Source organism: Pipistrellus hanaki, assembly GCF_964339955.1.
Source record: "Pipistrellus hanaki genome assembly, chromosome: 13".
Classification (NCBI taxonomy): Eukaryota; Metazoa; Chordata; class Mammalia; order Chiroptera; family Vespertilionidae; genus Pipistrellus; species Pipistrellus hanaki.
In genome coordinates this window covers 21,869,716-21,891,843 of record NC_140515.1, presented here as the reverse complement: position 1 = coordinate 21,891,843, position 22,128 = coordinate 21,869,716, and the positions used below count along the sequence as shown (strand labels likewise).

At 43.2% G+C, this 22,128-nt stretch overlaps 1 protein-coding gene across 4 annotated transcripts in view; it reads left to right on the top strand.

The window, feature by feature from the left end:
* CACNA2D3 (calcium voltage-gated channel auxiliary subunit alpha2delta 3) overlaps positions 1–22,128 on the top strand; it is a 781,459-nt gene that overhangs the window by 275,125 nt on the left and 484,206 nt on the right. For all 4 annotated transcript variants that reach the window (XR_014796705.1, XR_014796706.1, XR_014796707.1 and 1 more), the window contains exon 5: positions 18,821–18,983. Coding sequence is in view for 1 of the 4 variants with exons in the window: in XM_084903113.1 (XP_084759239.1) it covers positions 18,821–18,983 (163 nt within the window). In the remaining 3 variants the exon portion in view is untranslated. The remainder of the gene's footprint in view (positions 1–18,820; positions 18,984–22,128) is intronic.

Here is a 22,128-nt window from a genome sequence, read left to right as displayed (position 1 = left end):
CATGGAAAAGACAGTATAATGTATTACCTTGGAAACCAGAGATGGATGCCACCTCTTTTTGTGGTGTGTATGCTGTGGCCTTGGATATCTCTTCCCCTAATTAACTTCCTGTGAGAAACGCAGAAGTAAATCACCAGAGCAACCGAGCCGCTGCGATATTAAATGCTAGAACATTCTAAATTGTAGTAATAATCATGATAATGAGGCCACATATTCTCTGCCTGTCTTTTAATTGCTTCTTAACTCTTTTAAGTGGGAATGGAAATGTTATTATGATGTGGAAATGAGGGGAGATAATTTATTTCTTACTTCAGTTGGGCTTTGTGAAGAAACTTTTTCTAGTCTAATGAGAATTGTGAGAGTTTCTTTGAAGAACAACTTAGGTAGATAATTTTAAATATAGTTTAATACCACTAATATGCAGCATAAAAATATCGATTTGCCTTAGAGTCATGCTTAAAGCACTACACTCTAAAGCCCGAGTACCCTAATTGAGTCTTGTTCTTTCACATTTTGCTGCTCAGATTCAAATTCGTAGGTGATTCTTTTTTTTCCTTGAACCAAGGAATTCCAGTTATTGGACAGTACAGGAGCTCATTATTGGATAGTTAGTCTTGTAAACTGGGGCTCTGCTTTGGACCTAAAGTCCATATGTTCATATTCCATTTATAGTTCTTGAGTGTCTTCCATGTAACAATTTTACTTAGTCTTACTGATGACTTCATATAGTGTATGTTAGCCCAGTAAGTTTTTATAAAAACCCTCGATAGTGTAGTATAGACATTGTTTGAAGTCTCTGCCAGGCTAACAATGACTCTCCCCCAAAAGTCCTTTACTCATGAGGATTTATACAATTTGACTCCTTCCTCCTCCCACCTTCCATGTCCCAGTTGATTGGACCATGGGTGGTCTTTTGACATATGGTGGACCAATTAGATTTCCTCTCCCCAGGATCTGGAAATTAGATCACAGTTTCCTTTAGCCTGGGCTAACCTCTGAATAGAAAGGTGTAAACAGGGAGAAGCTTTAGGTATTTGTTCTGGAAATCAATGGAGAAAAATAGAAAGGGCAAGTGAGGGAACTTGACCCAGGGCCCTGATGGCTTTCTTGATTGTAGTTCCAGGTCTTTCCTCAGACCTGGCTATGTTCAGTTCTTTGAATTCCATCAAGCACTCTAATATCTTAGAATATCTTTTATCACTTCCAAAATAACTAACATCAGTAGTTGTTTTTGTCTCTATTTTGTGTGTGAAGGAAACTGAGGTTCAGGGAAGCCGATCATATTGCAAGTGTTGATGGTAGTGTTTCTGAACTCAAGCAGGACTCTAGCAACCCAAGTCAAATGAAAAACAAACAAACAAAAAAATAAAGCCAGCGAATTTTTTGACTTACTTACCTGGGCATTCCAAGGTTAGTCTTTAACCATGATTGCAGTCAAGGATTGTATCAGAATCATTTCATCAAGCCTCACTCTTTTCTGCCAACTCTTGGCTCTGTTGTGTGGATTTGTCCTCAGAAGAGTGATCTCTGGATGTGGGTGGAGCAAGTGGCCACTGGCAGCCCAAAGCAGCAACACTGTAATTTGTGACTATTGATAAAGGGCTTGGGGAGCTCAGTCTCCCAGCTTTCATAGCATTGCCTTAAAAAGAAGCATTCTGATTGGCCAGCCTGTGTCACATGCTGGAGAGTGACTGACAGGGCCCCTTGATTGGCATCTCCCCCTATATCAGAGATTTGGGGTTCCCTTACTAAAACAAGGGAGAAGAGAAGCGGAGCAGTCATGCAAAGCAACTTATTCAGCACATTTACTTTTATTCCTCTGCTTGAGTAGAAGTGACAGATGATACTCATGTGTGACACGCACTGTATGCAACTTTTATCCACCAGCTGGTCATCTTCCTCCCACTCAAGAAAATAAATATGGATATAGGTGATTGGCTGTGAGCTTATTATTCAGATAATCTTAAATCTACTCTAACTAATTAGAAAAGTCAGTCCTTTGCAAATGTGAGTACTCCTACCATTAGTGAGAACAAGTGTGACACATTTCACAATTGTTGAGGCACAAATACTGGGTGGAGGTCCCTGCTCTTGGATGGATGTTATGAGTATAATTGTACCAACACGTTTTTTGACACTGCCTACCTATGTACTAGTAAAGCACATCTGCGTGCCTCCCAATAGCCAGGCAAAGTTGTAGGCACTGGGGTTCCAGCTATGAACAAAACTGAGAAAATCTCAGTCTTCATATGGATCTCAGGTTTCTAATGGGGGAGATGGACATAAACTTAGGAAAAAATAAAAAAGAACTTCAGATATTGAGTGCAATCAAGAACATAAAACAGGGGAGTGGGCCTATCATTATCTAATTTGGTCACTACTAGCTGTGTGTGTAGATATTTAAAGTTAAATTAAAGCATATGTAAATGAAATCAAATTAAAAAGTTAGTTCCTCAGTCACACCAGTGACATTTCATGTGTTCAGTCAGCACAAGAGGCTGTTAGCTACTTCATCAGTGCATATGTAGAACATGTCCATCACTGCATAAAGTTCTATCACATTGGAAAGAGACAGGGTTATTCAGAGAAGGCCTTGCTGTGAAGCTGACATTTATACTAAGACCTAGGCCATGCAAGTATCTTAAGGAATAGCATTCCAGGAAGAGCAAACATTACATGCAAAGACCTGAGATGGGAATAGGCGTGGCCTATTTGAATATCCAAAGATGGCCAGTGTCTCTGATTGCTTTGGAGAGGCAGGAAAGAGCTAGATCGATATTACCTTTGGTTGTATTCTACACAGTGGGAAACCATTGCTTGAGTTATTGAGACAGTGACATTTTTACTTAATTTTTAAAGAATCATTCTGGCTGTTGGGGGAAGAGAGTATCAATGGTAGAAGGAGCACATAGAAGACCTCCAAAATTGTTGGACGAAAGTAAAAACTGATGGAAGGCCCAGCCAGCCCAGGGTGTCCTTTAGCCTGATGTTAGTTTGCTAGGGTTCAGGGCCCTGACAGAGCCCAAAGAGGGGTTCCCAGCTGCCTCAAGAAGTTCCCTGTCACTGTGTTAGACTGAGCAGTCAATCAGAGAAATCCCAGAGGATCCTGAGCACTCAGACCCTATGTGCTCCCTGCACTGTCTCCATCTCTCAGGGGCAGAGCCTGGGTCACTGTTGGCTGTCCTCAGCTACTCTGAGCTCCTGCTGTGTCTTGAGGACCTCTGCAGGGCTCTGCTTCAGTATTTTATCAACTCCCTACATCTTCCTTCCAACAGTCCAAATGAGTACCTATTATTGAATTAGATGCTGGGGTTACAGTGGCACAAGAAAAGCAGCAGTGGTCCCTGCAAACATATATCTCACCATGTAGAGCGGAGGCCTTTGAAACTAAATAATTGCTCAGATAAGTGTGCTGTGACCTTTGGGATAAGTGCTGTGCACGAGAGGCCCATGAGACTTCAAGGGCACTCAATAGAAATGGCCCCAATCAGGGAAGTCAAAGGCGGCTGTCCAAAGAATGTGATAACTGAACTGGATCTAAGGGGGGATGGGGTTGATGAAGTGTCAACTGGATAAAATCTTTTGGACAGGAAGGAACAGTATGGCCAGTGGCCACATGGACCTAGGATCATGGAGCGAAGGAGCCACTAATGGGGACCAATGAGGTGAGCAGTTCAGTGAGGTGGGCAGTTCTAGGTGTGGGTAGGAGCCGGAGCTAGGAGTCCTTGCCTGCCATGATAAGGAACTTGTCCTTTGTCTTAAGAACTTTGGGAAATCCCTGGAGGATTTCTTGTAGGTCAGTGGCCAGTCAGGAAGCTCACACTGAGGAGATGAGAGTGGGGGATGGGCAAAGCAGGTGTTGAGGGAGCACCTGGGAAACCATCCCCAGTGAGTGGGAGATAACGGTGTTCCTGCTTTGTCTTTCCATGCATTTCTCTCTGCCCTCGGTCTGCCAGTCAGCTCCACCACAGTAGTGACCGCTATTATTTGTCGAAACCCTGTTAGGCGAAAGCGCATGAAATTACCAATATATACCATTGTTATGCAATTCAACCTAATACTGTAAGGCAGTGAACTGAGTGCTTTTTATCCTTTATGTGTTTGTTACTCAACAGGATTCCACTATAATGTGGGTGGTTGTAATCCCATCATATGGACGAGGTAACTGGGATGTTGTGGCTAAGCAGCAGAGCTGGGATTTGAACCCAGCATGACTGAGTTATATACTCCATTCCAAGGCTCTTAAAGTTAAATGCCAAGTAGCCAGCTAGACCTGCAGACCGCTGCGGTCCAGGACTGCATAAGTAGCTTGTTAAGTGGGCCATTAATACTCATATTTGAGCATTCTCAGAGGCCAGAGACTCCAGATGGCTGGGAGAAGGATATTCATTATCTGCTTTTTAAAGGAACGGCAGTGCTTGGGGAATTATAAATGAGTTAATGTAACATTAATACCTAGAAATATTCTGGAACAGATCATTAAAAAGTCAATTTTCACATATGAGGAGAAAATGGGATTATTGAGTAGTAACAGATAGCACCGGAGAGGGCCACGGAGGAGCAGGGTATATGTCACGTCCCCATAGGATGCCTGTGCACTGAGAACTTGGTATTTGCTGGCCTCATTTAGAGCTAATATTCTTACTAATTTTTATTTTTTAATCTAAGTTGTAAAAAATTGGCCGCCATCCCAGAGCACGGAAGGGGAAAATAATAAGGAAAAGAGGAGAGAACCAAAACATATTAAGAGCCTGCTCTGGGCACTGTGCCCAATGCTTTTGTACATTTTATCCCACTCAATCCTCAGAAAGGTCTGAAGAGGAAGCGTCGCCATTCCCTCTGCACCGAGAAAGAAACAGAGCCGTAGAAAGTTAGAGTGCCCTTTGGAAGCAAGTGTGCTTTCAACCCTGGGCACCAGGCTCCAAAGCCATCCCTTCCTCTCCTTGCCATCCCTGGCTGGCTGTGGCTTCATGAATGGAACATGGTGAAATCCAGGCAGGACGAGGGATGGGAATCAGGAGGTCCATGCAGGTTTCTGCCGCCACGTGGCACTACCTTCTGGGCTGGCAGAGGGAAGGCTCCTCCCAGCTGGTGGTGGAGCATGCAGATGTTTCCCTGAGTGGTGCAGACCTGGTTACTGTATTTGTTTATTCGCCCTTCCACCTGACTGAGGACCCAGGCACTGAGCTTGGTGCCAGGGATGCAGAGGTGAGAAAGGTGGGGTGTCTCTGGGGTGGTGAGATACTCCTGAAATCCAGGGAGGTGTGGGTGCCTGCCTGCCCTTTGGTGACTTGCCACCCAAAGCTAACCCTCCTCCAGGGAAGCAAATCCCATGAAGAAAGGCCCAAGGACGCACTGATTTCCTGAGTCAGGAGAGGGGGTTAGAGGAGGTAGGATAACTGGGAAGGAGGAAGCGCTGGGGCACTGGGAGAGAGAGCCCTGGGCCTGCAGATGGGATTGAGCCCTTCACCATGGTGCCCTTTACTGAGTTCTTCCCCGTGCTGGGTGCTTGAAATTCATAGTTGCTTGGCTTTATAGGTGAGGAAATAGAGGCACATAAAGATCAGATAGAGAAAAGAAGGTGATGATGGACCAACAGGACTGGGTAGGTAGAGTCTGAAGCCAGTAACAGGGCCTTGTGAGGAATGCACCAAGGCCAGAGGGACACTTCCACCACCCGAGGCCTGGCAATGCTGAGAGCAATCTTATGGGGTCCTGGAGGGCCTTCAGCAACAGGGTGTGATGAATGTACAAGTTAAGACTCCGCTTGGAAGCTTGGAAGTAACAGAAGCCCACTTGCTTAGCCAACAGCAAATCTGATAAAGGAAAAGAGAGAGCTTAATATAAATACTGCAGGGAGTGGTTGCCTCAGGCATCCCCAGGCACTGGCTCAGCCTGCCTGTGATGCCCGAAGTGGAGACAAACCTGATTGAACCCTAGCAAGAGAGCGGGAAGGCTGGAGTGGGGTGGCAGGCTGGTCACTGGAGGAGACCCTGTGGACAAGGTGGGGAGCAGCTGGACAACAGGGCCTTTCAGAGTTTGGGGAAGGGTTTATTCAGAGGGTGGCAGGGAACCCCCGGAGTGTGACGCCGCCCAACTCACTTGTCTAAGCAATCACTCTGGCTGCTGCCTGGACGGGTGACAGGGGACAAGGGCACAGCTGGGAGTCCAGCTGACAAATTGCTGCCACAGTCCGTTGAGAAGGACAGTTGTGACGGTTCAGGTCATGTGTCCACTTGGCAAGGCTGTGGTACCCAGCTGTTTGTTTGCTCAAGCACCAGTTCTGATGTTTCTGTGAAGGCATTTTCAGGTGTGACTAACATTGACAATCAGCAGACTCTGAGGGAAGCAGGTCCCCTTGTCTGTAATGAGGGGGTGTCTCCTCCGGTCAGCTGCAGGCCTTAACAGCAAAGACAGGTTCACTGAGGAAGAAGCAATTCTGCCTGGCGAGGGTGAGGGCAACGTGAAGGCCCTGTCTGTCCCGGCTGCCCGGTCTGCTCTGTGCAATCTGGATTCCAACACTTACCGAAATACCCAGTCTGCCAGCTCGCCCTATAGAATCTGGACTTGCCAGTGCCACAATCAAATGAGCCAACTCAATAAAGCTCAACCTCTCCCTCTCCCCTGCCCCCATTGATCAATTTCTCCGGGACATTCTGACCAATCTGGGCATTTATTGAGTGGGTGCTGGCTTTGCTAATGGCTTGTGTTCTGGGCTCCACCCTCAGGCTGCGTTTTATGACTTGGAGGGAGACTAGGGTTCAGTGGCCAGTGGGTGAGCGGAGAAGCACAGGCCCACCTGCTGCGGAGTTTACAGCTGGGTGGTTCCACAGCACACACACAGAGGAAACAATTAGCCAGCTTTCCAGGCGGGATTTAATTAAATGTGTGGAGCATATACCCCCGCCCCTGAGGCAGGCTGCTGAAGTATGCCCTGTCGTTCTGGTATGCAACTCACCTCGCAAAAAGGGAAACGGAAGTCACCCCAGAAACTCTGCTTCTCCGCCTGGACTGCACCCTGGAATCACCTGGCGGAGGCCGGAGAAACACCCCCTTGGTATTTAAATAGAATTGCCCTGAGATCTGGCCAGATGATGTGAAAGCTCCCAGGCTGGGGTTGAAAAGTATTGCCCTAGGACAGGGGTCGGCACATGCGGCTCTTTGGCCCCTCGAGTGTTCTAACACCACTTCTTCAAAATAGACTCGTCCAGGCGGGGAAACTGACTTCTGTGCATGCACCATGAAGTTTTAATAGCACTGTATGTGCGCGTGGTATTTTGTGGAAGAGCCACGCTCAAGGGGCCAAAGAGCCGCATGTGGCTTGCAAGCCGCTGTTTGCTGACCACTGCTAGGATATCTGGATTTTTTAGGTCAGCTGCCTCTCACTGTAAGCATGAAGAGGGAGCAGGGGAGAGGTCAGGTGCGTATATTTTATAAATAAAGTTTTATTCGGACTCGGCCACCCCCATTTTTTTTTTTTTTTTTTTTATGTATTGCACTTGGGTGTTCTTGCTAAAACAACAGAATGAAATGTTGGGTCAGAGAGTGTTTGCCCTGCAAAAGGTAAAATAATTACTACCTGGCTCTTTCTAGAAATACTGTGCCAACCTCTAAACTAGGGCTGAGGAGTGCCCAGGGCTATGGGGGGTTTGCTTCTGCATGGCGGCAGGTGTGCAGCTGGGCCTTACCTGTTGGATTCTAGTTGGTAGACAGGTGGAGCAATGAACTGTTTTCACTGGTGCACCCTATCAGAACTGAAAACTGCCATGTTCTGTGACAATGGCATTGCAGGAGAGGGCCTCCGCCCGCGGGGGTGGGGGTGAGGTGCCCAGCCAGCCCTTGGGGAAGCTGCGGTTCCTGAAGGTATCACAGGGCTACCGCCTTGTCCTCATCTTATGGTGATTTGCACCAATCAGCAATTTGGGTCACTTGTGGAGTCACGTTCACCCATTACTCTGTCCACTCTTCTCCCTGAATGTGACTGGCAGTGCAGCAGTATGACCTTGGCCTCCTCCAGCTTCCCTTTCCCTGGGCCATGGAAGATTCTGTCTACTGCATGATCCTCCCTCCCCGCTGAGAACGCTCCTGGGTACCACATGGCCTGGAGAGCTGACTGTGAAGACAGGTAACCCAGTGGATCCTGACATTGGTCATGTGGTCGGTCAGTCAACCAACAAGGGCCTGGCGATACAGCAGTGCCTAACATGAACGTGATTCCTGAGTTGCTGACCTAGTCTTGGGGGAGACACCATTGATAAAACAGTCACACGGGTACGTGTACAATGACTCCTTGGCAAGTGCTTGGGAGGACACCAGCATGATCAGCTGTGTCTGCACAATGCTGCCTTCAGCATCTCTGCCTCCCAACCTTCACACTTAACAGCATAGTCTCAAGGAGTTCAAGGCCTTGAGAAGTTCTGAAATGGAGAAACCTCTTTGCCTTTCCTTAAACTCCGGCTCTCCATGCATTTTGCAACCTTTGCTCACCACAGCACACATTTTAAAACTCGCTCCTTGCAAGTGTTCTGTGGCGTGGCTCTCTGTTGTACACATCATGTTTTGGAAATGCTGCTTTGGGACACTGCCCAGAAGTGCTGCATCCAGGGATGCAAAGAACCCGCCAGGGGACGCCCCAAAGAGAACATGTCACTGGTACCCTTTAATTTTACTGTATATTTTGTAGTTTGTTTTAGAATGTTCATGTTAATATAATGGTTGGTAAGCAGTACATATGTTATAAACAAACATGTATCTAGGAGATGCTGATCAAAAACATGTTTTCAAAGAGCGTTTATTTAGCGCAGGTTTAGGCTCACAGCACAATTGAGAGGCCGATACGGAGCTGCCCTCTGCTCCCACACGTCACTCACCAAGGGTGAACCTTCATTGACACATCACCACCCAAGCCCATCGTTTACTTTAGGAGGTACTCTTGGTATTTTATATTGTGTGAGTTTGGAAAAGTGTATAATGACACATATTTCTCATTATATCCTACATAACTATTTTCACTGCCCTGAAAATTCTATGCTCTGCCTATTCATTCCTCTCTCCCACCACACCCCTGGAAAACACTGATCTTGTATTGTCTGTACAGCTTTGCCTTTTCCAGAATGTCCAGAGTTGGGATCATACAATACGTAGCCTTCTTACATTGGCTTCTTTTCAGTTGGTAACATGTATGTAGATTCCTCATGTCTTTTCATGGCTTGATGGCACATTTCTTTTTTTTTTAATATGTTTTTATTGATTTCAAAGAAGAAGGGAGAGGGAGAGAGAGATAGAAACATCAATGATGAGAGAGAAAATCATTGATTGGCTGCATCCTGCAAACCCCATAATGGGGATTGAGCCTGCAACCCAGTCATGTGCTCCAACCTGGAATCAAACTGGGATCTCTTGTTTCATAGGTTGACGCTCAACCACTGACCATGCCAGCCGTGCTAATTTCTTATTAGTTCTAAGTAACATTCCATTGTCTGGAGGGACAAAATTTACTTGTCTATCCTCTGAAGGATATCTCAGTTTGTTCCAAGTTAAAATAGAGCTTATATAGACATCTGTGTGCAGATTTGTGTGAGGACATACATTTTTTAGCTCTTTTGGGTAAATGCCAAATAGCATGGTTGCTGGATCACATGGTAAAAGTATGTTTAATTCTGTAAGAAACCACCAAACTCTCTTTGAAAGTGGCTGTATTGCTTTTGATTCCCACCAGCAGTATAAGAGAGTTTTTGTTGCCCCACATTCTCACTGGCTTTTGGTATTGTCAGTGTTTGGGATTTTGGCCATTTTAATAGGCATGTAATGGTGTCTCTTCATTGTTTTAATTCACATTTCCCTGATGACATATGATGTGGAGCATCTTTCATATGCTCATTTGACATCTGTATATCTTATTTAGTGAAGCATCTTTTAAAGCATTTGGCCCATTTTTTAAAATTGAGTTTGTTTTCTTATTGTTGGGTTTAAATGTTCTTCATATATTTTGGATAACAGTGCTTTATCACACGTGTCTTTTCCAGTCTGTGCCTTGTCTTCTAATTCTCCTGACACTGTCTTCCATAAAGCAGAGGTTTTTCATTCTAATAAAGTCTAGCTTATAATTCGTTCATGGATTTTGTCTTTGGTGTTGTACCTGAAAAACATCATCACACCCAAGGTCATCTAGGCTTCTCTTGTTATTTTCTAGGAGATTTATAGTTTTCATTTTGCATTTAGGTCTATAATTCATTTTGAGGTTTTTTTTTTGTTTTTTTTTTTTTTTGTGTGTGTGTGTGTGTGTGTGTGTGTGTATTTAAGCTCTATGTTTAGATTATCCTTCTCCTCCTTCCCCTCTTCCTTCCCCTCCTTCTCCTTCTCCTTCTTATTTATTTTTTTTTCATGTGGATGTTCAGATTTTCCAGCACCATTTGTTGAAGAGACTATCTTTGCTCTTTTGTCAAAAATCGGTTGACTGTATCTATGGAAATCTATTTCTGAGCTCTCCATTTTGCTTCACTGATCTATTTATCCATTCTTCCACCAATACCACAGTGTTTCTATTGATGTACTTTTATAGTAGGTCTTAAAATTGGGTAGCATCAGTCCTCCAACATTATTCTTTTCATTCAATATGTACTTGATAATTTTTTAGCAAAAGAAATGCTTAATTCCTTCCAGCTTGAGGTTTTCTATTTATGTCTCTTGAAAATCTCATAGCACCCTAGTAAAATGGATGGCAAACTATAATGCAGGTCAAGTCCCTTTTGTAATTTTGCACACTTTATTACATTACGTTTGACTGACACACAGCCATGCACATTGGTTTAGACACTGCGCCGCTGCCCTGCTGTAAGGGAAGTCGAGGTGTCACAGCTACTTCCCTATAGCTTACAACTTCTAAAATACTTACTATCTGATGTTTATAGAAGAACTGTGTCTGCACCTGCCTGGATGAGTCTGTTTGAGGCACTCACTGGACCACCTCATTCTGAGCCAATGCTGGGCCTGGTTTTGGTGCCCAACACACCCAGCCCTTATGTATGCCACAGTCTGTGCCCTGGGTTAGTTTCCTCTGTACCCCATCACACTCAGTAGGTGATCAGATCTCGTCACAATATAATTGATTTGCTTCTACTCCATGAGATTCAGAAATACTGAGATGACTTGAACTAAGCATATCTTTTCTTGATCATGTGGACAAAACGCCCTAGCCTCATAATGTTAGCAATGAATTCCAAGATCTGAGGAATGATTCTTCTTATTTGCATCAAGTCAGCCTTTTCCAAATCAATAAGGACAAACGGATTTGAGAGAAGCAGAATACTAATACACAGTCATATGTGGGAAATGATGAGCGCCACTGAGCAAAAGCCTGCTTGCCTTTCCATCCTTCCTTCATTTGCATTCTGGGCTGTGCAGATTGTTCCATCCAACGGCCTGGCCTCCGGAGGGCCTGTGCGTGAACCATGATTGCACTGGCCTTTACCATGCAGGCCGAGGCTTTGTTTTGTTAATTTAACATCCAGTTATAATGAGACAATAGCATTGAAGGTTTGAGTTTTAAAAAGTGTTGATAATATTCTGGGAAGCACTTGGGTCAGTGGAAGATTAAGACCTTACCCGGCATGGAGCTATGGGAGGAAACCCCGTTGACATGTTACCTCAAAAGCAGATCCCTTTAGAAGAAGGGCCTCCCCTTGGTGTGGGCAGTTCATGGGCAAGTCAAGAATCCATCCTGCTGAGGAACACTCCTCTCCCCACCCCGAGGACAAAAATTCTGTACACTGGGTCTCTAGTATCATTATAATGTTCATACTATCCAAATCAATGTGCAGATTAAATGCAATTTCTATCAAGATACTAATGATATATTTAACAGAACTAGAACCAATATTCCAAAATGTATATGGAACAACTAAAGACACAGAATAGCCACAGCATTCACAAAACAGAACAAAGTTGGAAAAATCACTGTTATCAAATACTGGATATTAAATACTACAAGGCCATAGAAATAAAAATAGAATGGTACTGGCATAAAAACAGACATACAGAATAATGGAACAGAATAGAGAGCCTAGAAATAAATCCATGCTTTTATGGTCAATTAATATTCGACAAAAGAGGCAGGAACCTACAATAGGGTAAAGATAGTCTATTTAATAAATGGTACTGGGAAAATTGGACAGAAATGTACAAAAAATGAAACTAGACCACCTTCTTACACCATGCTTAAGAATAAACTCAAAATGGACCAAAGACTTTACTTTAAAATTCACAATCATAAAAGTCCCAGTAAAAGACATAGGCAATAACATCTCATACATCTCTTGTAGACATTTTTCTTTCCTGATATATGACCATTGGAAAGGGAAACAAAAGAAAAATTAAACAAATGGGACTACATCAAACTAAAGTATTTTTGGACAGCAAAGGAAACCATCAACAAAGTTAAAAGACCACCCACTAAATGGGAGATACATCCGATAAGGATTAGTATGAAAAATGTATACCTGAATAGACACTTCTCCAAAGAAGACATACAGCTGGCCAATAGACCATGAAAAAATGCCTGTCACTAATCATCAGGGAAATGCAAATAATAGCCATAATGAGATATCCCCTCACACCTGTCAGAATAGCTATCATCAATAAATCAACAAACAAAAAGTATTGGCAAGGATGAGGAGAAAAGGGGACCCTCATACACTGTTGGTGGGAATGTAGATTGCTTCAGCCTCTGTGGAAAGCAGTATTGAGTTAACTCAAAAAAAAAAAAAAAAAAAAAAAAAAAAAAAAAAAAAAAAAAGGAAAAAAAGAAACTGCCTTATGACAGAGCAATTCTATCAATACTTCTGGGACTATATCTGATGAAACCCAAAACATTGATTCGAATGAATATATGCACCTCTGTGATGATTGCAGTGTTTTTTCAATCGCCGAGATCTGGAAACAGCCAAGTAAAAAAGCTGTGGTACATTTACACAATGGAACATTACTTGGCTGTAAAAAAAGAAGGAAATTGTGCCCTTTATGACAGTGTGGATTGACCTGAAGAGTATTATGCTAAGTGAAATAAGCCAATCAAAGAAAGACAAGTGCCATATGATTTCACTTAACATGTGGAATCTAATGAACAAAATAAACTCATAAACAAAATAGAAACAGACTCATAGATACAGAAAACAGACTAACAGACTGATGTGTCGGGGGGAGACGAGTTGGGAAGCTGGGTGAAAATGTTATCAAGCAAAAATGAGCAAAATCATAGACACAGGCAACAGTATGCTGATTACTAGAGGGGAAAGGGTGTTTTGGGGAGGAAGAAGAGGGTAAAGAGGGCCATAAATGTTGAGGGAAGGACTCTTGACTTGGGGAAGTGAACACACAATGCAATATACAGATGATGTGTTATGGAATTGTACACCTGAAACCTATGTAATTTTATCACTAATGTCACCACAATAAACTCAATAAATAATAGGTTTCTGAGTTACAAAGCAGGAAAGGCAAAATCAGTCATCATAATTGATGAGTTAAAATACATATTATGGAAAATGTTGCTTCATGATGATAAGAGGAAAAAGAAAGCCTGACAATGACTCTTTCCAGACAACAGTAATGTTTACAATAATCTTCTGAAAATAAAGAAGTAAACCATTGTTTAATATTAAAAACAAGAAAAAAAGGAAAATCGATTGACTGTGTTTGTGGCTTTATTTCTGGACTCTCTGTTCCATTTATCTCTTCATTTCTTCTAAGGCCAATAACATACTGTTTTTACTTAATTAGGCTTATATTAAAACTTAAAATCAGGAAATGTGACTCCTTGGATTTGGTTTTTTGTTTTCAAAATTGTTTTCAATATTATAGATCCCTTTTACTTCTATGTAAAACTTAAAATACACTTGGCAATTCCTAGAAAAAAAGCCTGCTGAGATTTTGATTGGGGTTTTGTTGAATTTATAGATCAATTTCAGAAGAATTAGCATCTTAATACTGAATTTTCTAATCCATAAGCAAGCTATTTCTCTGTATTTATTTAAACCTTTTAAAATCTCTCACAGCAATAAACAGAATAGGGCAAACATAGGTTTACAGATGTTCGAATGGACAATAATATCACACTTTCTATATATAAAAGCCTAAGCCACATGTGTCAAACACAAGGCCCGCGGGCCAAATCCAGCCCGCCAGGCCTTGCAATGTGGCCCGCACCGCGCTGTCATCACTGCACTCCGCTGTCAGTTTATGACATTGTCAGTTTATGACTGTTCAGTAAACCATTCGGCCCGCGATTTAGGCTGGATTTTAGATTTTGGCCCCTTCTCTGATTGAGTTCGACACCCCTAGCCTAAGCGACTGTTTGACTGTTTACCATTCGACCAGTAGCTGTGACATGCACTGACCACCATGGGGCAAATGCTAAATGCACAGGCATGGAAACATGGAATAGAGTGATGAATCTCAGAGGAAAGGGGGTGGAGAGAGTGTGGGAAGAGATTCACCAAAGATCTTATATGCATACTAGAGGCCTGGTGCAGGGATTCTTGCACCAGTGGGGTCCCTCGGTCTGCCTTGTGGAGATAAGGCCAAAACCAGCAGTCCAACATCTCCTGAGAGGTCCTGGATTGTGGGAGAGCACAGGCAGGCCAAGGGACTCCACTGGTGTAGGAAGCCATGTACTGGGCCTCTACTTATTAAATAATAATACAAGAATAAACTCTGTGTTTCATGTACTCATATCTGTGAATCTACTTTTACCCCACTCTGTATTGTAGTTTTCAGCATATAGGCATTATGTATATGTTTTAGAAAAGGAATACCTAATTATTTCATCTTTTTCATACTACTGTAAATGTTATTTTTCCTTTTAATTTTAATTTCAATTGTCCTTTGTTAGTGTATTTACCAACTGATTTTTATATATTGATCTTGTTTCCCATGATTGTGCTAAATTCACTAGTTATAGTAGATTATGTGGATTCCTCAGGTTTTGCAACATAGGTAATCATGCTGCATATAAATAGAGTATTTCCTTTTTAATCTCTATGACCACTTATTTGTTAGTTTTACTGAATTTGCCAGGACCACTAGTGTGATGTTGAATAGAAGTGATCTGACATCTTAGCCATGCTCCTGATCTTAGAGGGACATATTGAGTGCTTCATCGTGTATATAATTTTAGCTGTAAGTTTTTTATAAATGCTCTTTATTAGGTTGAGGACATTTTACTCTATTTCTAATTTCCTGTGAGTTTTTTGATAAAAGTTGAATTCTTTTAAATGATTTTTCATTTATTTGGTAATGTGATTTTTTTTTCTTTTCTTTATTCTGTTAGTGTAGTGAACTGTGCTGGTATTTTCAAATTGAAACCAACCTTGAATTCTTGGGATAAACCCAAGTTGGTCATCTTTTTAAGTATAGGTGAATTTGATTCAATAATTTGTTAAGATTTTTATATCTAGGATAATAAGGGATATTGGTGTATAATTTTAAAAAACATTTTCTTGTTTGATTTTGGCATCAGGGTTATGCTTCCTTCATTTAATAAGTTGAGACATATTCCCTCCTCTAATTTTATAAGAGAGTTTGTGTGTTTTTTTTCTTGTATATTTGATGTAATTCATAATTTAAGGTATCAGAACCTGGAGTCATTTGTTTTAGCATGGCTGTTAATCGAGAACTTAAGTTCTTTGTGTGTATAGAGCCAGCCATATCTTCTTTTAACAATTTTGGTAATTTCTATTTTTAAAAGAAATTTGACATTTAACTTAAGTTATCAAATATTGGCATAAAGTTGTTTGTACTAATTCCTTATCTTTTCATTGTCTCTAAAATATATAATAATGTTTCCTTCTTCATTCCTGATACTAGTATTCTGTGCTTTCTTTTTTATATTCATCCATCTAGCTAAAGTTTTATAATTTTATTAACTTTTATTTAATTTCTTATTTTTTTAAATACCATTTAAAATATATTTTTAATTGATTTCAGAGAGGGAGAGGGAGAGAAAGATAGAAACATCAATGATGAGAAAGAATAATTGATTGGCTGCCTCCCACATGCCCCCTACTAAGGAATCAAGCCCACAACCTAAGCATGTGCCCTTGACCAGAATCAAACCTGGGACCTTTTAGTCCACAGGCCGACACTAAGCAAAACTGGTTAGGGCTTAGTAACTATTTTAAAGAACCAACTTTCAATGTTATTGATTTCCCCCTTCTGTTATTTGCTTTTTGTTTTATTGCTTTTTGCTTTTATCTCTATTATTTTATTCCTTCTTTTAATATTGAGTTTCATTTGTTCTTATCTTCAACTATTCATCTTAAAATGTGCTTCTTTTCCATAAGCTTTTAAATCTATAGTTTTTTGTAAAGTCTCTTAGCTACATCTCATACATATTGACAATTTTTATTATTATTCATTTAAAAATATTTTCTTTCTTTTCACATATATTATTAAGTACTGTGCTGTTTAATTTCCAAATCCTTAGGGTTTTTCTAGGCATACACTTTTCTTAGATATCATTGATAGTTTTATATCATTATCATATATTAATTTCTAAAATTAGCCTATTGTTACCAGAGACAATACTGCTGGTGTGCCTCAAGGTCACTGGTTCAATTCCTGGTCAGGGCACATGCTCCTGATGTGGGTTTGATCTCCACCAGGAGGAGACAGCGGATAGATGTTGATGTTTCTCTCTTATGGGTGTTTTTTATCTCTCTCTCCTTTCCCTTCTCTCTAAAAATCAATGAATACATATTTAAAACCTCACTTCCTCACTTTTTAAAAAAGATTTTCTTTGACTTTTTTGCTCTTTGAATATGATATGACTAGGTGTAGATTTTTTTTTAAGTCAGATTCTTATGCTCTCTGAGTTTCTTGGATCTGTGGTTTGGTATTCATCATAATTTTAGAAAAATTTCAGCCATTATTATGTCAAAATTTTCTTCCGTTTCTTACTCTCTCTTCCTTCTGGTATTCTTATTACACATGTTCCATCTTTTGTAATTGTCCCACAGTTCTTGAATGTTCTGTTTCTTTTCTTTCTCTCCATTTTTCACTCTTTGCTTTTCAGTTTGGGGAGTTTCTATTGAGCTATTTTTAGGCTCATTGATTATATCCTCAGCTGTGTTCTGTCTGCTGATGTGCCAGCAGAGGCATTCTTCATCCTGTCACAGAGTTTTTGGTTACTAGGGTTTCCTTTTGATTCTTTCTTAGAATATTCATTTTTTTTCTGCTTACATTATCCACTTGTTCTTATCTGTTTTCTATTTTTTTCCATTAGTGTCCTGAGCATATTAATCACAGTTGTTTTATCCCCAATCTGATCATTCTGACAACACTGTCGTCTGTCATCTTGCAGTTTTATAAGATAAGAGCACATGCTATGGAAATAGACTGCCTGTGTGTGAACCCTGACTCTGCTTAGCAGCTGCACATTAATCTTTGACAGGGCACCTGAATTCTCTATGCCTCAGTCTCCTCATCTGTGAAGTGGGAATGCTCATAAGATCTTTTTCATTGAGTTGTTAGGAACATCAACACATGAAAGGAGAATTAACCGATAAAAAGCACTTAGAATAATGTAAGCATTCTGTATACACTGAGTGGCCAGATTATTATGATTATGCCTTCAGCAATCATAATAATCTGGCCACTCTGTGTGTGTGTGTGTGTGTGTGTGTGTGTGTGTGTGTATTTTAGAGGCCCACTGCATGAATTTGTGCATGGGTGGGGGGTCCAGCCATGGAAGGGGACATGGGTGGTTGGCTGGCCTGCTTGCTGGTTGAACTCCTGGTCCAGGGGACAATTTGCATATTAGCCTTTTATTATGTAGGATATACACTGAGTGGCCAAATTATTATGTGTTCAGAGATCATAATAATCTGGCCACTCAGTGTATATACTCTAGAACTGATACATGAAATTTATGCTCAGGTAGGGCCCTTAAACCTGATCAGAGCTGATCGTGGCCTTCTGGCTGCGGACCACAGCTTTCCTCCCAGCTGCTGGCTATGGCCTCTCTTCCCTGCTGCTGGCTGCCAGCCAGAACCTTCCTTCATTCTGCGCTGTCCCCTGGTGGTCAGCTCACATAGCAAGTGGTAGAACTTCCGGTCTCCCCATCAAACTCCCAAGGGGTCACTTAGCATATTAGCTTTTTATATACATAGATTCCATGATAATGATCATGATGATGATGATGACAGTGATGATATGATGATGCAGCCATTTTTAAAACGTGTCTGCACACTCGCATCATGAGGGCCTTTGCTCTGCTGTCCTCTCAGTCTGTGCTGTTGCCCACACAGCTCCCTTCCTCCCTTCATTCAGCTTGTGTGCGAGTCCCTGAAGCAGTGAGACCTCCTATATAAAAGCAGAGCCCTTCCCTGCTGTGTTCCCCTTGCCCTGCTTTATTATTTTTCTTTAGCAAGTATGACTACCTGACAAATTACCTGTTTACTTGTTATTTTTTAATTCTCTCCAGGCTCCTTCAACTGAGACGTAGGCTGTATAAGGACAGGGTCTGTCTTCAGATTTTCAAAAATTAAAATGGTTTTAGGACAGTTTTCTCTATATATACAAAAGGAATTACTGTGCAGCTCCTTCCATTTCCCCCCAAGAATATTGTATGACATTGAGAAACACTTACATACCACTATCACACCCCTGTGAAAGCTGCCGTAGAGGATATGGAAGACTAAAAGGGCCCACAAGACCAGGGTAGGATCCACAGTGTGAAGATGGCCCGCAGCTTCAGCCCTGGTCTGCCTGAGACCACAGCCCCCTGCCTGAGCCACATGTAACGTTTCCTGGCCTTCTCTTTCAGTATGAATACTTCAATGCCGTGCTGATCAATGAAAGGGACAAAGACGGGAACTTTTTGGAGCTGGGAAAGGAATTCATCTTGGCCCCCAATGACCATTTCAATAATCTTCCTGTGAACATCAGTCTCAGTGACGTCCAGGTGCCAACGAACATGTACAACAAAGGTAAGCCTTGGGGCCCTCCTTTCAGGGGTGGAGAGGAGGTGGTGAGGGTGCGGGGCTGGCCGATTTGGGACACTATGTTATTTTCAAAGCCACAATTACACCCTGGGTATGTCAGCCTGGATAGGTGCAGTGTGTGCTGGATCAGCCTGGAGACTTCGGCTTGCTACTTCCCCATGCTGTTTGCAGGAGCTCTGACAGCCAGTCCAGGGTTGGCAAACTTGCTTCTGTAAAAGGCCTGATAGTAAATATCTCTGGCCTTGAGGGCCATCTAGCTTGCTCACAGCTACTCAACTCTGCTGTTCTGGCACAAACACAGCCAAGGTGACAGTTATCAGTGGATGTGGATGTGGTTCAGTGAAACATTCACCTGCAAAAAACAATGGCTGGATTCGACCTGTAGGAGGCCATCCCGACCCATGGTATAATCTCTCTCTCTTCTTCCTCTGTTCCTTGTAATGGTAGTTAAGTGTTCAGCAACACCGGGGGTTGCAGCAGAATGAGTTGTGGTCTTTGTTAGAGTACAAAGCAGCAGGGGCCTCATGGGGCTCCCTGTTTTCAGGCTTGTGGCCCTCAAATCCAGCCTTCACATAGAGTCAAGGGATATTTTCCCCAAATTCCCATATGCCCATTGGAGTTGGGATTATCCTGGCCAAGGACTGGGCTCTGGCAGCAGATGGACTCTGGTTAGACCCAGGGTTTCACCTCTGAATGGATGTGACCTTGGGGGCCCACCTTCTCTCCTAAGACCTTAGTTTCCTCTTACATAGAATGTGGATAATAACTGTGTCTAACTCATGGGGTGGCTGTGAGGACTTAACAGAGGGTGTGAATAAAAGTTTACGTTAATGACGTTGCCCTTGTCACCATCACCATCACTGAGTTGGATTTTGTTCTGCTTTGTCAGCCCTGAGAGGCACCTAGACAAAGAGCCATTCCCTCAGAAAAACACGTCAGGAAGTGCTGGCATCTTCAAAGTAAAATTCTGCTGGGTTGCCTGCCATTGAGGTTTCAAAAGTATCAGGGGCAAGGGCCATCACCCACCCAGCTCCGTGTCACCTACAAGAGCGCAGTGGTCCAGAGAAGGCTGTGGGTTTGGTTCCTGCTCCTTCCTTCGCTGGATCCTGAGCCTCAGTCTCCCCCTGGGATGAGGATGCTGGCTCCCTTGGAGGGCCATTGTAAAACGATGTAGATGCAGCCTTCTCGCAACAGTGGCTTATGAGAGACCTCAGTCATCTTAGCTGCCACCACTGTTGTTGGGAAATAACATGCCCATGAGTTGCATTTCTAAGTTGTTCTAGGTCCCTGTGTGCAAAGGCAGGTCAGTGCTTAAAGAACCCCCTCCTCACTGCCTCTGAAGCATGATTCTCCTGCCTGTGCTTTGTGGCTGGACACCTGATGCCTTCCTTTCCTTGTTTACCTGTTACCCGCCCTTAATCCTCAGTGGAGGCAGGACTTCATTCATGCATTATCTCCATGGTTTTGGGGAACCACATGGTGAAGCAGACAGCCCCTCCTCCTGAGGGGTTCGCACTTTACTTGGGGAACAAACAGGTAATGAGATCATTCGCTAGCGGTCACCTTTACGGAAAGCCAGGGGCAGTGGAGGGACCCTGTCACTCGCTCGTGTGGCAGCCACACATTCGCCATTTTCTCTCTCCCTCCTGGAGGAAGTGATGTCAGTCTGAACCACCTCTGCTGGGCTCTGGCCTGGGCCACGTGACCGAATCTTCAATTTGGCCTCTTCCTTAGAGGGCAGATTCCTGAGCTCCGAGCCTTAGGGGCTGAATTCACATCTCTGGTGGGGTTGAATCCTCTAGGGCAGTCTTGTCAGCGAGGAAGGAAGGCTCCTTTTGTGCATCGTGGCTGGAAGAAAGCCATCCTCTCAGCATTAAATACACACTCAGCTGAAGATGAAAAATTAACAAGACTTTACAGAGCAATTTCAGACATAAAACCATTCAGAATGATCTTTTAAAAAATACGACAGCTGCTTCAAGGTTGCTGGAGCCCTTAGCACCATTGTGGAGAGAGATTTAATTGTACCGTATGCTTTAAAGGCATAATTGTACCTTTCGGTGGCAACAGCACATGAGGGACCAGCACCGCCACTGATCACAGGGACTGAGCCTCATCAGGCGAATCTAAAAAACAGGCAGTTCCCTTGAGCTGAGGAGGTAGGTGATGATGTTTAAAGTCATTCTCTTCAGCGCTGAGGTCTGCCTACTGCCCCCACCCAGACTCACTGGTCCCAGGCAGCGGGGTCAGTCAGGCTCTGTCCCTTGTCTAGTCTGCTAGGCAGCGAGGAGCTGCCCAGGGGAGGGGCTTCAGGAAAATTCCTGTCTCCCTTCTACCTAATTCAAACCATCCCCAAGCTGTCTTTTTTTCTTTTCAAGCTGCAGAGATGTATTTTATGTTTAGAGGATCCTCTAGCTCCGATCCAGTTATTGATGACATGTACTCAACACACATGCTCAGAACTTGGTCCCTGGCTGTGATGCTTCGGGGTTAGGCATCTTACTCCCCACAAGGGAAACCCATGCTGCTCACGCTCTCCCATGGGGCAGCTTGGACCCTGGGGAGGGGTGCATGGCAGAGTGGTTTGAGACTTGCTTGGGAGCTGCTATGCCTGGGAAGCGCTGTGCCAAGCTGGACCTTGATTTTCTGGTGACAAGTCCCACTTACTCCGCTGCCTCTCTGGGGGTGAGGTCCGAATGAATAAGAATCTGGTCCCTCAGGATCCCCTCGGCTACTCTCAGGTCACTTTGGGGGCTGGGAGTTTTTGCACAGGCTGAGGCCCCAGGCCTTGGGTTCCACCACTGCAGGTCCATTGCCCGCCTTCCTTCTGAAGCACAAAATTTCCCGGGCACTGCTAGGGGGTGGGGACAGGCTCTGCTCTAGTGAGACTGCAGATCCATCTCCAGCATCATGTCCTGGCTGCCCTCTGCCTCCTCCCCTTTGCACACCTTGGCTCCCTGCCCGGTAACTGCTCTGAGTTGAGACCCCCACACTGACTGGGGAGAGCTCCTGATTTATGTAGCTCACACATGTCAACCCCGCAAACATCCTGGGAGCAAGAACTGCAGAGTCTCTGACTACCTGCCTGGAAGAGAAAGGGGGAGAGAGCAGGGAGAACAAACTATATGTT